The sequence below is a fragment of the Oncorhynchus gorbuscha genome, unplaced genomic scaffold (assembly GCF_021184085.1).
Source record: "Oncorhynchus gorbuscha isolate QuinsamMale2020 ecotype Even-year unplaced genomic scaffold, OgorEven_v1.0 Un_scaffold_1109, whole genome shotgun sequence".
NCBI classification, from domain to species: Eukaryota; Metazoa; Chordata; class Actinopteri; order Salmoniformes; family Salmonidae; genus Oncorhynchus; species Oncorhynchus gorbuscha.
In genome coordinates, this window is record NW_025745987.1 from 57,501 (window position 1) to 73,842 (window position 16,342).

The 16,342-nt window shown below is 44.5% G+C and overlaps 1 protein-coding gene across 1 annotated transcript in view; it reads right to left on the reverse strand.

The window, feature by feature from the left end:
* LOC124021425 (prominin-1-A-like) overlaps positions 1-1,524 on the reverse strand; it is a gene marked incomplete at its 3' end in the record, with an annotated part of 57,798 nt that extends 56,274 nt beyond the window's left edge. Inside the window, exon 1 of the mRNA XM_046336614.1 lies at positions 920-1,524. Coding sequence (XP_046192570.1) covers positions 920-1,211 — 292 coding nt within the window. The remainder of the gene's footprint in view (positions 1-919) is intronic.
* Between the last annotated feature and the right edge of the window lie 14,818 nt (positions 1,525-16,342).

Sequence of the window (16,342 nt, forward strand, 5' to 3'; positions counted from 1 at the left end):
TGTTAATTATGTAATAGTATATTTATTAATTAATTAACTGTATATTTCATCATTAGACAACACATGTATTGATTTACTTTACTCATCTCATATGTATATAATGTACTCTATAATATCTACTTCATCTTGTTTACATACCCTACATTACTCATCTCATATGTATATAATGTACTCTATAATATCTACTGCATCTTGTTTACATACCCTACATTACTCATCTCATATGTATATACTGTACTCTATACCATCTACTGCATCTTGTTTACATACCCTACTTTACTCATCTCATATGTATATACTGTCCTCTATACCATCTACTGCATCTTGTTTACATACCCTACATTACTCATCTCATATGTATATACTGTACTCTATACCATCTACTGCATCTTGTTTACATACCCTACATTACTCATCTCATATGTATATACTGTACTCCATATCATCTACTGCATCTTGCCTATGTCGTTCTGTACCATCACTCATTCATATATCTTTATGTACATATTCTTTATCCCTTTACACTTGTATAAGGTAGTAGTTTTGGAATTGTTACGTGAGATTACTAGTTGGTTATTACTGCATTTTCGGAACTAGAAGCACAATCATTTCGCTACACTCGCATTAACATCTGCTAACCATGTGTATGTGACAAATACATGTGATTTGATTTGATGTTAAATGTATTTATTGTGTAGCCTACGCTATTCTCCTTTTATCTGGCATGTAGACGTATTCTGAAATAAAACTCTACTCAACCTGCAGGGCCTTATAGGAGCAGCCCTGGCCAAGACACACACACACACACACACACACACACACACACACACACACACACACACACACACACACACACACACACACACACACACACACACACACACACACACACACACACACACTGAGCCGTGCTCCTCACCTTTCGGGAAGGGGTTCGGTTGGATCACGTAAAGGAACGCGTGCACCATGTGGAACAGAACACCGATGGCACCGGGCTCGTAGTAGGCGTGCGTTTCGTACACACCGGAGGGCACGAACCCAAAGTCTAGGGGTTCTACCGGCGGCGGGGACCGCTGCTGCCTCGTGCTCGCGGAGTCTGCCTGCAGTTTGCTCGTCGGGTCTTCACATTCGGGGGAGTCCCGGGGTTGATGACGTAGCTCCCCGGTGCTGCCCCAACACAGCAGCAACACGAGCCCCGCTCTCCACAGCATGTCTTGAGACTAGTCCTTGCAAAACGCACTCCAAATAAAACGGTAAAAGAACACGGAATGAGAGAGAGAGAAAAGAGGTGGTCTCCACCGTCTGAAAGAAAAAACTGCAACGACAGAAGTCCAAATGTCAGATAGTCCCGTAAAGTACTGTTACGTCTTGTTGTCCCGGTAAAACATGTCTCCAGTGACACTTGTTGTCTCTAGAGGTGGAATGAACCGTACTAATGCTCATCCGACGGCGCGCGGGCACGTGATGAGTTCGGGTGCGCAGGCCCGTTGATCCCAGTGTGAGCTGCGATCTCGTGTGTTTGTCACTTACCGTTCTGTCCTAGTCAGACACCGGACAGCTGTGGCCGCCAGCGTTCCGTCTTTTTGGCATGAGCTAACCAAAACACAAATATTACAAACAGTGACAGAGAGAGAGAGACAGAGAAACAGAGACAGAGAGAGACAGAGAGAGAGAGAGACAGAGAAACAGAGACAGAGAGAGAGAGAGACAGAGAGAGAGAGAGAGAGAGAGACAGAGAAACAGAGAGAGAGACAGAGAGACAGAGAGAGAGAGAGACAGAGAGAGTGAGAGAGAGAGACAGAGAGAGAGAGAGACAGAGAGACAGAGAGAGAGAGAGACAGAGAGAGCGAGAGAGAGACAGAGAAACAGAGAGAGAGACAGAGAGACAGAGAGAGAGACAGAGAGAGTGAGAGAGAGAGACAGAGAGAGAGAGAGAGACAGAGAGAGAGAGACAGAGAGAGAGAGAGACAGAGAGAGCGCAGTGTGTGGAAGTAATAGACTAAATAGGATAATTAACTGTGAAGTGTGTGTGTGTGTGTGTGTGTGTGTGTGTGTGTGTGTGTGTGTGTGTGTGTGTGTGTGTGTGTGTGTGTGTGTGTGTGTGTGTGTGTGTGTGTGTGTGTGTGTGTGTGTGTGTGTGTGTGTGTGTGTGTGTGTGTGTGTGTGTGTGTGTGTGTGTATGTGTGTGTGTGTGTGTGTGTGTGAGAGAGAGAGAGTGTGTGTGAGAGAGAGAGACAGAGAGAGAGGTTTTACTGCATTACATGGGCTTGCGAGAGAGAGAGAGACATGTGTGTGAGAGAGAGAGACAGAGAGAGAGGTTTTACTGCATGACATGGGCTTGCTATTTTTCTGATTTGGTCCTGCCGTGTGCCACTTGAGTGGGTTGAGTCACTGACGTGATCTTCCTGTCTGGGTTGGCGCCCCCCTTGGGTTGTGCCGTGGCGGAAATCTTTGTGGGCTGTACTCGGCCTTGTCTCAGGATGGTAAGTTGGTGGTTGAAGATATCCCCTGGCCACCCCTCATAGCCTGGTCCTCTCTAGGTTTCTTCCTAGGTTTTGGCCTTTCTAGGGAGTTTTTCCTAGCCACCGTGCTTCTACTCCTGCATTGCTTGCTGTTTGGGGTTTTAGGCTGGGTTTCTGTACAGCACTTTGAGATATCATCTGATGTAAGTTTGTGAGGGTCTTAAGGGCCAAGTCGAATTTCTTCAACCATAATGATTAGGGAAATGAGCCTTCTTCACCACGCTGTACTCATCTCATATGTATATACTGTACTCGATATCATCTACTGTATGCTGCTCTGTACCATCACTCATTCATATATCCTTATGTACATGTTCCTTATCCCCTTACACTGTGTATAAGACAGTAGTTTTGGAATTGTTAGTTAGATTACTTGTTGGTTATCACTGCATTGTCGGAACTAGAAGCACAAGCATTTCGCTACACTCGCATTAACATCTGCTAACCATGTGTATGTGACAAATACAATTTGATTTGATTTGATTTCTGTGTGGGTGAACCATTTCAGATGGTCTGTGAACATCAACAACACTAAGGCTGAGGTACTAGTTTCTCCATACCAACACTAGATGAGGCTGAGGTACTAGTTAATCCATACCAACACTAGATGAGGCTGAGTTACTAGTTAATCCATACCAACACTAGACGAGGCTGAGGTACTACAGTTACTCCATACCAACACTAGATGAGGCTGAGTTACTAGTTAATCCATACCAACACTAGACGAGGCTGAGGTACTAGTTACTCCACACCAACACTAGATGAGGCTGAGGTACTAGTTACTCCATACCAACACTAGATGAGGCTGAGGTACTAGTTACTCCATACCAACACTAGATGAGGTACTAGTTAATCCACACCAACACTAGATGAGGCTGAGGTACTAGTTACTCCATACCAACACTAGATGAGGCTGAGGTACTAGTTACTCCACACCAACACTAGATGAGGTACTAGTTACTCCATACCAACACTAGATGAGACGGAGGTACTAGTTACTCCATACCAACACTAGATGAGGATGAGGTACTAGTTACTCCATACCAACACTAGATGAGGATGAGGTACTAGTTACTCCATACCAACACTAGATGAGGATGAGGTACTAGTTACTCCATACCAACACTAGATGAGGCTGAGGTACTAGTTACTCCATACCAACACTAGATGAGGCTGAGGTACTAGTTAATCCATACCAACACTAGATGAGGCTGAGGTACTAGTTACTCCATACCAACACTAGATGAGGCTGAGGTACTAGTTACTCCATACCAACACTAGATGAGGCTGAGGTACTAGTTACTCCACACCAACACTAGATGAGGTACTAGTTACTCCATACCAACACTAGATGAGGCTGAGGTACTAGTTAATCCATACCAACACTAGATGAGGCTGAGGTACTACAGTTACTCCATACCAACACTAGATGAGGTACTAGTTACTCCATACCAACACTAGATGAGGCTGAGGTACTAGTTAATCCATACCAACACTAGATGAGGCTGAGGTACTACAGTTACTCCATACCAACACTAGATGAGGCTGAGGTACTAGTTACTCCATACCAACACTAGATGAGACGGAGGTACTAGTTACTCCATACCAACACTAGATGAGGCTGAGGTACTAGTTACTCCATACCAACACTAGATGAGGCTGAGGTACTAGTTACTCCATACCAACACTAGATGAGGCTGAGGTACTAGTTACTCCATACCAACACTAGATGAGGCTGAGGTACTAGTTACTCCATACCAACACTAGATGAGGCTGAGGTACTAGTTAATCCATACCAACACTAGATGAGGCTGAGGTACTACAGTTACTCCATACCAACACTAGATGAGGCTGAGGTACTACAGTTACTCCACACCAACACTAGATGAGGCTGAGGTACTACAGTTACTCCACACCAACACTAGATGAGGCTGAGGTACTACAGTTACTCCATACCAACACTAGATGAGGCTGAGGTACTACAGTTACTCCGTACCAACACTAGATGAGGCTGAGGTACTAGTTACTCCATACCAACACTAGATGAGGCTGAGGTACTAGTTACTCCATACCAACACTAGATGAGGCTGAGGTACTAGTTACTCCATACCAACACTAGATGAGGCTGAGGTACTAGTTACTCCATACCAACACTAGATGAGGCTGAGGTACTAGTTACTCCACACCAACACTAGACGAGGCTGAGGTACTACAGTTACTCCATACCAACACTAGATGAGACTGAGGTACTAGTTAATACATACCAACACTAGATGAGGCTGAGGTACTAGTTACTCCATACCAACACTAGATGAGGCTGAGGTACTAGTTAATCCATACCAACACTAGATGAGGCTGAGGTACTAGTTACTCCATACCAACACTAGATGAGGCTGAGGTACTACAGTTACTCCATACCAACACTAGATGAGGTACTAGTTACTCCATACCAACACTAGATGAGGTACTAGTTAATCCATACCAACACTAGATGAGGCTGAGGTACTACAGTTACTCCATACCAACACTAGATGAGGTACTAGTTACTCCATACCAACACTAGATGAGGCTGAGGTACTACAGTACTCCATACCAACACTAGATGAGGCTGAGGTACTAGTTAATCCATACCAACACTAGATGAGGCTGAGGTACTAGTTACTCCACACCAACACTAGATGAGGCTGAGGTACTAGTTACTCCATACCAACACTAGATGAGGCTGAGGTACTAGTTACTCCATACCAACACTAGATGAGGCTGAGGTACTAGTTACTCCATACCAACACTAGATGAGGCTGAGGTACTAGTTACTCCATACCAACACTAGATGAGGATGAGGTACTACAGTTACTCCGTACCAACACTAGATGAGGCTGAGGTACTAGTTAATCCATACCAAAACTAGATGAGGCTGAGGTACTACAGTTACTCCATACCAACACTAGATGAGGCTGAGGTACTAGTTACTCCATACCAACACTAGATGAGGCTGAGGTACTAGTTAATCCATACCAACACTAGATGAGGCTGAGGTACTAGTTACTCCATACCAACACTAGATGAGGTACTAGTTACTCCATACCAACACTAGATGAGGCTGAGGTACTAGTTACTCCATACCAACACTAGATGAGGCTGAGGTACTAGTTACTCCATACCAACACTAGATGAGGCTGAGGTACTAGTTACTCCATACCAACACTAGATGAGGCTGAGGTACTAGTTACTCCATACCAACACTAGATGAGGCTGAGGTACTAGTTACTCCATACCAACACTAGATGAGGCTGAGGTACTAGTTACTCCATACCAACACTAGATGAGGTACTAGTTAATACATACCAACACTAGATGAGGCTGAGGTACTAGTTACTCCATACCAACACTAGATGAGGTACTAGTTACTCCATACCAACACTAGATGAGGCTGAGGTACTAGTTACTCCATACCAACACTAGATGAGGCTGAGGTACTAGTTACTCCATACCAACACTAGATGAGGCTGAGGTACTAGTTACTCCATACCAACACTAGATGAGGTACTAGTTAATACATACCAACACTAGATGAGGCTGAGGTACTAGTTACTCCATACCAACACTAGATGAGGCTGAGGTACTAGTTACTCCATACCAACACTAGACGAGGCTGAGGTACTAGTTACTCCATACCAACACTAGATGAGGCTGAGGTACTAGTTAATCCATACCAACACTAGATGAGGCTGAGGTACTAGTTACTCCATACCAACACTAGATGAGGCTGAGGTACTAGTTACTCCATACCAACACTAGATGAGGCTGAGGTACTACAGTTACTCCATACCAACACTAGATGAGGCTGAGGTACTAGTTACTCCATACCAACACTAGATGAGGCTGAGGTACTACAGTTACTCCATACCAACACTAGATGAGGCTGAGGTACTACAGTTACTCCATACCAACACTAGATGAGGCTGAGGTACTACAGTTACTCCATACCAACACTAGATGAGGCTGAGGTACTAGTTACTCCATACCAACACTAGATGAGGCTGAGGTACTACAGTTACTCCATACCAACACTAGATGAGGCTGAGGTACTACAGTTACTCCATACCAACACTAGATGAGGCTGAGGTACTACAGTTACTCCATACCAACACTAGATGAGGTACTAGTTACTCCATACCAACACTAGATGAGGCTGAGGTACTACAGTTACTCCATACCAACACTAGATGAGGCTGAGGTACTAGTTACTCCATACCAACACTAGATGAGGCTGAGGTACTACAGTTACTCCATACCAACACTAGATGAGGCTGAGGTACTAGTTACTCCATACCAACACTAGATGAGGCTGAGGTACTACAGTTACTCCATACCAACACTAGATGAGGCTGAGGTACTACAGTTACTCCATACCAACACTAGATGAGGCTGAGGTACTACAGTTACTCCATACCAACACTAGATGAGGCTGAGGTACTAGTTACTCCATACCAACACTAGATGAGGCTGAGGTACTACAGTTACTCCATACCAACACTAGATGAGGCTGAGGTACTACAGTTACTCCATACCAACACTAGATGAGGCTGAGGTACTACAGTTACTCCATACCAACACTAGATGAGGTACTAGTTACTCCATACCAACACTAGATGAGGCTGAGGTACTACAGTTACTCCATACCAACACTAGATGAGGTACTAGTTACTCCATACCAACACTAGATGAGGCTGAGGTACTAGTTAATCCATACCAACACTAGATGAGGCTGAGGTACTAGTTACTCCATACCAACACTAGATGAGGCTGAGGTACTAGTTAATACATACCAACACTAGATGAGGCTGAGGTACTAGTTACTCCATACCAACACTAGATGAGGCTGAGGTACTAGTTAATCCATACCAACACTAGATGAGGCTGAGGTACTAGTTACTCCATACCAACACTAGATGAGGCTGAGGTACTAGTTAATACATACCAACACTAGATGAGGCTGAGGTACTAGTTACTCCATACCAACACTAGATGAGGCTGAGGTACTAGTTAATCCATACCAACACTAGACGAGGCTGAGGTACTACAGTTACTCCATACCAACACTAGATGAGGCTGAGGTACTAGTTACTCCACACCAACACTAGATGAGGCTGAGGTACTAGTTACTCCATACCAACACTAGATGAGGCTGAGGTACTACAGTTACTCCATACCAACACTAGATGAGGCTGAGTTACTAGTTAATCCATACCAACACTAGATGAGGCTGAGGTACTAGTTACTCCATACCAACACTAGACGAGGCTGAGGTACTACAGTTACTCCATACCAACACTAGATGAGGTACTAGTTCCTCCATACCAACACTAGATGAGGTACTAGTTACTCCATACCAACACTAGATGAGGTACTAGTTACTCCATACCAACACTAGATGAGGTACTAGTTACTCCATACAACACCAGATGATGAGGTACTAGTTACTCCATACCAACACTAGATGAGGCTGAGGTACTACAGTTACTCCATACCAACACTAGATGAGGCTGAGTTACTACAGTTACTCCATACCAACACTAGATGAGGCTGAGGTACTAGTTAATCCATACCAACACTAGATGAGGCTGAGGTACTACAGTTACTCCATACCAACACTAGATGAGGCTGAGGTACTAGTTAATCCATACCAACACTAGATGAGGCTGAGGTACTAGTTACTCCATACCAACACTAGATGAGGTACTAGTTACTCCATACCAACACTAGATGAGGCTGAGGTACTACAGTTACTCCATACCAACACTAGATGAGGTACTAGTTACTCCATACCAACACTAGATGAGGCTGAGGTACTAGTTACTCCACACCAACACTAGATGAGGCTGAGGTACTAGTTACTCCATACCAACACTAGATGAGGCTGAGGTACTAGTTACTCCACACCAACACTAGATGAGGCTGAGGTACTAGTTACTCCATACCAACACTAGATGAGGCTGAGGTACTAGTTACTCCACACCAACACTAGATGAGGCTGAGGTACTAGTTACTCCATACCAACACTAGATGAGGCTGAGGTACTAGTTACTCCATACCAACACTAGATGAGGCTGAGGTACTAGTTAATCCATACCAACACTAGATGAGGCTGAGGTACTAGTTACTCCATACCAACACTAGATGAGGCTGAGGTACTAGTTACTCCATACCAACACTAGATGAGGCTGAGGTACTACAGTTACTCCATACCAACACTAGATGAGGCTGAGGTACTAGTTACTCCATACCAACACTAGATGAGGCTGAGGTACTACAGTTACTCCATACCAACACTAGATGAGGCTGAGGTACTACAGTTACTCCATACCAACACTAGATGAGGCTGAGGTACTACAGTTACTCCATACCAACACTAGATGAGGCTGAGGTACTAGTTACTCCATACCAACACTAGATGAGGCTGAGGTACTACAGTTACTCCATACCAACACTAGATGAGGCTGAGGTACTACAGTTACTCCATACCAACACTAGATGAGGCTGAGGTACTACAGTTACTCCATACCAACACTAGATGAGGTACTAGTTACTCCATACCAACACTAGATGAGGCTGAGGTACTACAGTTACTCCATACCAACACTAGATGAGGCTGAGGTACTAGTTACTCCATACCAACACTAGATGAGGCTGAGGTACTACAGTTACTCCATACCAACACTAGATGAGGCTGAGGTACTAGTTACTCCATACCAACACTAGATGAGGCTGAGGTACTACAGTTACTCCATACCAACACTAGATGAGGCTGAGGTACTACAGTTACTCCATACCAACACTAGATGAGGCTGAGGTACTACAGTTACTCCATACCAACACTAGATGAGGCTGAGGTACTAGTTACTCCATACCAACACTAGATGAGGCTGAGGTACTACAGTTACTCCATACCAACACTAGATGAGGCTGAGGTACTACAGTTACTCCATACCAACACTAGATGAGGCTGAGGTACTACAGTTACTCCATACCAACACTAGATGAGGTACTAGTTACTCCATACCAACACTAGATGAGGCTGAGGTACTACAGTTACTCCATACCAACACTAGATGAGGTACTAGTTACTCCATACCAACACTAGATGAGGCTGAGGTACTAGTTAATCCATACCAACACTAGATGAGGCTGAGGTACTAGTTACTCCATACCAACACTAGATGAGGCTGAGGTACTAGTTAATACATACCAACACTAGATGAGGCTGAGGTACTAGTTACTCCATACCAACACTAGATGAGGCTGAGGTACTAGTTAATCCATACCAACACTAGATGAGGCTGAGGTACTAGTTACTCCATACCAACACTAGATGAGGCTGAGGTACTAGTTAATACATACCAACACTAGATGAGGCTGAGGTACTAGTTACTCCATACCAACACTAGATGAGGCTGAGGTACTAGTTAATCCATACCAACACTAGACGAGGCTGAGGTACTACAGTTACTCCATACCAACACTAGATGAGGCTGAGGTACTAGTTACTCCACACCAACACTAGATGAGGCTGAGGTACTAGTTACTCCATACCAACACTAGATGAGGCTGAGGTACTACAGTTACTCCATACCAACACTAGATGAGGCTGAGTTACTAGTTAATCCATACCAACACTAGATGAGGCTGAGGTACTAGTTACTCCATACCAACACTAGACGAGGCTGAGGTACTACAGTTACTCCATACCAACACTAGATGAGGTACTAGTTCCTCCATACCAACACTAGATGAGGTACTAGTTACTCCATACCAACACTAGATGAGGTACTAGTTACTCCATACCAACACTAGATGAGGTACTAGTTACTCCATACCAACACTAGATGAGGTACTAGTTACTCCATACCAACACTAGATGAGGCTGAGGTACTACAGTTACTCCATACCAACACTAGATGAGGCTGAGTTACTACAGTTACTCCATACCAACACTAGATGAGGCTGAGGTACTAGTTAATCCATACCAACACTAGATGAGGCTGAGGTACTACAGTTACTCCATACCAACACTAGATGAGGCTGAGGTACTAGTTAATCCATACCAACACTAGATGAGGCTGAGGTACTAGTTACTCCATACCAACACTAGATGAGGTACTAGTTACTCCATACCAACACTAGATGAGGCTGAGGTACTACAGTTACTCCATACCAACACTAGATGAGGTACTAGTTACTCCATACCAACACTAGATGAGGCTGAGGTACTAGTTACTCCACACCAACACTAGATGAGGCTGAGGTACTAGTTACTCCATACCAACACTAGATGAGGCTGAGGTACTAGTTACTCCACACCAACACTAGATGAGGCTGAGGTACTAGTTACTCCATACCAACACTAGATGAGGCTGAGGTACTAGTTACTCCACACCAACACTAGATGAGGCTGAGGTACTAGTTACTCCATACCAACACTAGATGAGGCTGAGGTACTAGTTACTCCATACCAACACTAGATGAGGCTGAGGTACTAGTTAATCCATACCAACACTAGATGAGGTACTAGTTACTCCATACCAACACTAGATGAGGCTGAGGTACTAGTTAATCCATACCAACACTAGATGAGGCTGAGGTACTAGTTACTCCATACCAACACTAGATGAGGCTGAGGTACTAGTTAATCCATACCAACACTAGATGAGGCTGAGGTACTAGTTACTCCATACCAACACTAGATGAGGCTGAGGTACTAGTTAATCCATACCAACACTAGATGGGGCTGAGGTACTAGTTACTCCATACCAACACTAGATGAGGCTGAGGTACTACAGTTACTCCATACCAACACTAGATGAGGTACTAGTTACTCCATACCAACACTAGACGAGGCTGAGGTACTAGTTACTCCACACCAACACTAGACGAGGCTGAGGTACTACAGTTACTCCATACCAACACTAGATGAGGTACTAGTTACTCCATACCAACACTAGATGAGGCTGAGGTACTACAGTTACTCCATACCAACACTAGATGAGGTACTAGTTACTCCATACCAACACTAGATGAGGCTGAGGTACTAGTTAATCCATACCAACACTAGATGAGGCTGAGGTACTAGTTACTCCATACCAACACTAGATGAGGCTGAGGTACTAGTTACTCCATACCAACACTAGACGAGGCTGAGGTACTAGTTACTCCATACCAACACTAGATGAGGCTGAGGTACTAGTTACTCCATACCAACACTAGATGAGGCTAAGGTACTAGTTAATACATACCAACGCTAGATGAGGATGAACGGAAACACCACCACACACAACTGAAATGTTCGGTCTGTTGAATATTTCATCAATGGATATCTTGGCTGAATGAAAAGGGACACACACACAATAATGGGAATTTATCAATTAATAACTTCACCATCCAAAGGGTGAGTAATAACTTCACCATCCAAAGGGTGATTAATAACTTCACCATCCAAAGGGTGAGTAATAACTTCACCATCCAAAGGGTGAGTAATAACTTCACCATCCTAACTTCCCCATCCAAAGGGTGAGTAATAACTTCACCATCCAAAGGGTGATTAATAACTTCACCATCCAAAGGGTGAGTAATAACTTCACCATCCAAAGGGTGAGTAATAACTTCACCATCTAAAGGGTGAGTAATAACTTCACCATCCAAAGGGTGAGTAATAACTTCACCATCTAAAGGGTGAGTAATAACTTCACCATCCAAAGGGTGAGTAATAACTTCACCATCCTAACTTCCCCATCCAAAGGGTGAGTAACAACTTCACCATCCAAAGGGTGAGTAATAACTTCACCATCCAAAGGGTGATTAATAACTTCACCATCCAAAGGGTGAGTAATAACTTCACCATCCAAAGGGTGAGTAATAACTTCACCATCTAAAGGGTGAGTAATAACTTCACCATCCAAAGGGTGAGTAATAACTTCACCATCCTAACTTCCCCATCCAAAGGGTGAGTAATAACTTCACCATCCAAAGGGTGAGTAATAACTTCACCATCCAAAGGGTGAGTAATAACTTCACCATCCAAAGGGTGATTAATAACTTCACCATCCAAAGGGTGAGTAATAACTTCACCATCCAAAGGGTGAGTAATAACTTCACCATCCTAACTTCACCATCCAAAGGGTGAGTAATAACTTCACCACCCAAAGGGTGAGTAATAACTTCACCATCTAAAGGGTGAGTAATAACTTCACCATCCAAAGGGTGAGTAATAACTTCACCATCCAAAGGGTGAGTAATAACTTCACCATCCTAACTTCACCATCCAAAGGGTGAGTAATAACTTCACCACCCAAAGGGTGAGTAATAACTTCACCATCTAAAGGGTGAGTAATAACTTCACCATCCAAAGGGTGAGTAATAACTTCACCATCCAAAGGGTGAGTAATAACTTCACCATCCAAAGGGTGAGTAACAACTTCACCATCCAAAGGGTGAGTAATAACTTCACCATCCAAAGGGTGAGTAACAACTTCACCATCCAAAGGGTGAGTAATAACTTCACCATCCAAAGGGTGAGTAATAACTTCACCATCCAAAGGGTGAGTAATAACTTCACCATCCAAAGGGTGAGTAATAACTTCACCATCCAAAGGGTGAGTAATAACTTCACCATCCAAAGGGTGAGTAATAACTTCACCATCCAAAGGGTGAGTAATAACTTCACCATCCAAAGGGTGAGTAACAACTTCACCATCCAAAGGGTGATTAATAACTTCACCATCCAAAGGGTGAGTAATAACTTCACCATCCAAAGGGTGAGTAATAACTTCACCATCCAAAGGGTGAGTAACAACTTCACCATCCAAAGGGTGAGTAATAACTTCACCATCCAAAGGGTGAGTAATAACTTCACCATCCAAAGGGTGAGTAATAACTTCACCATCCAAAGGGTGAGTAATAACTTCACCATCCAAAGGGTGAGTAATAACTTCACCATCTAAAGGGTGAGTAATAACTTCACCATCCAAAGGGTGAGTAATAACTTCACCGTGCTTAAAGAGATATTCAACTGAGGGACGTTACAGACAATTGTATGTGTGGAGTACAGAGATTATTTATTTTAATGACTACCTCATGTTAAACACTATTATCACACACAGTGTGAGTCCCTGATGGGGTACAGAGATTATTTATTTTAATGACTACCTCATGTTAAACACTATTATCATTTACATTTACATTTACATTTAAGTCATTTATCACACACAGTGTGAGTCCCTGATGTGACTAAAAAATTGTTTTACTCTTGAACTCTTGATGCTTATTCTAGGTCCCCAAAAACAAAGAGATCTTCTTTTGAATCTGACAATTAATCTTAATGGTTGTACAGTCGTCTCAAATAAAACTGTGAAGGACCTCGGCGTTACTCTGGACCCTGATCTCTCTTTTGAAGACCATTTCAAGGACAGCTTTTTTCCATCTAAGTAACATTGCAAAAATCAGAAATTTTCTGTCCAAAAATGATGCTACTTTCCGGCTACCCGGATAAAGCACTAAATAAACTTCAGTTAGTGCTAAATACAGCTGCTAGAATCCTGACTAGAACCAACATTTTTTATCATATTACTCCAGTGCTAGCCTCCCTACACTGGCTTCCTGTCAAAGCAAGGGCTGATTTCAAGGTTTTACTGCTAACCTACAAAGCATTACATGGGCTTGCTCCTACCTATCTCTCTGATTTGGTCCTGCCATACATACCTACACGTACGCTACGGTCACAAGACGGATGCCTCCTTATTATCCCTAGAATTTCTAAGCAAACAGCTGGAGGCAGGGCTTTCTCCTATAGAGCTCCATTTTCATGGAATGATCTGCCTACCCATGTCAGAGACGCAAACTCGGTCTCAACCTTTAAGTCTTTACTGAAGACTCATCTCTTCAGTGGGTCATATGATTGAGTGTAGTCTGGCCCAGGAGTGGGAAGGTGAACGGAAAGGCTCTGGAGCAACGAACCGCCCTTGCTGTCTCTGCCTGGCCGGTTCCCCCTTTCCACTGGGATTATCTGCCTCTAAACCCTTTTACAGGGGCTGAGTCACTGGCTTACTGGGGCTCTCTCATGCCGTCCCTGGAAGGGGTGAGTCACCTGAGTGGGTTGATTCACTGATGTGGTCATTCTGTCTGGGTTGGTGCCCCCCCTTGGGTTGCGCCATGGCGGAGGTCTTTGTGGGCTATACTCAGCCTTGTCTCAGGATGGTAAGTTGGTGGTTGAAGATATCCCTCTAGTGGTGTGGGGGCTGTGCTTTGGCAAAGTGGGTGGGGTTATATCCTTCCTGTTTGGCCCTTCCGGGGGTGTCCTCGGATGGGGCCACAGTATCTCCTGACCCCTCCTGTCTCAGCCTCCAGTATTTATGCTGCAGTAGTTTATGTGTCGGGGGGCTAGGGTCAGTTTGTTATATCTGGAGTACTTCTCCTGTCCTATTCGGTTTCCTGTGTGAATATAAGTGTCTACCTGACACGATGACTCCTTGCTGTCCCCAGTCCACCTGACCGTGCTGCTGCTCCAGTTTCAACTGTTCTGCCTTATTATTATTCGACCATGCTGGTCATTTATGAACATTTGAACATCTTGGCCATGTTCTGTTATAATCTCCACCCGGCACAGCCAGAAGAGGACTGGCCCACCCCTCATAGCCTGGTTCCTCTCTAGGTTTCTTACTAGGTTTTGGCCTTTCTAGGGAGTTTTTCCTAGCCACCGTGCTTCTACACCTGCATTGCTTGCTGTTTGGGGTTTTAGGCTGGGTTTCTGTACAGCACTTTGAGATATCAGCTGATGTACGAAGGGCTTTATAAATACATTTGGTTGATTTGAACTTGCCATAACAACAAAGGGGTTGAATACTTATTGACTCAAGACATTACAGCTTTTCCTTTTTTTTAATGAACTTGTTAAAAATGTAGACAAACATAATTCCACTTTGACATTATGGGGTATTGTGTGTCTGGCCCAACATATAGTCATTATAAATTCAGACTGCAACAACAACAACATGTGGAATAGAGGGGTGTGAACCCCCTCCAGGAAGCGTGATGTCACGTAGTGTGAGTCTGGGGGGGTTACTACAGGATGGGGGAGGGGTTACTACAGGATGGGGGGGGGGGGTTACTACAGGATGGGGGGGGGTTACTACAGGATGGGGGGGTTACTACAGGATGGGGGAGGGGTTACTACAGGATGGGGGAGGGGGTTACTACAGGATGGGGGAGGGGGTTACTACAGGATGGGGGGTTACTACAGGATGGGGGGGGGTTACTACAGGATTGGAGGGTTACTACAGGATGGGGGAGGGGTTACTACAGGATGGGGGAGGGGTTACTACAGGATGGGGGGTTACTACAGGATGGGAGGGGTTACTACAGGATGGGGGAGGGGTTACTACAGGATGGGAGGGGTTACTACAGGATGGGGGAGGGGTTACTACAGGATGGGGGAGGGGGTTACTACAGGATGGGGAGGGGTTACTACAGGATGGTGGAGGGGGAGGGGTTACTACAGGATGGGGGAGGGGTTACTACAGGATGGGGGGGGTTACTACAGGATGGGGGGGGGGTTACTACAGGATGGGGGAGGGGTTACTACAGGATGGGGGGGTTACTACAGGATGGGGAGGGGGTTACTACAGGATGGGGGAGGGGTTACTACAGGATGGGGGGTTACTACAGGATGGGGGAGGGGTTACTACAGGATGGGGGAGGGGTTACTACAGGATGGGGGGGTTACTACAGGATGGGGGAGGGGGTTACTACAGGATGGGGGAGGGGTTACT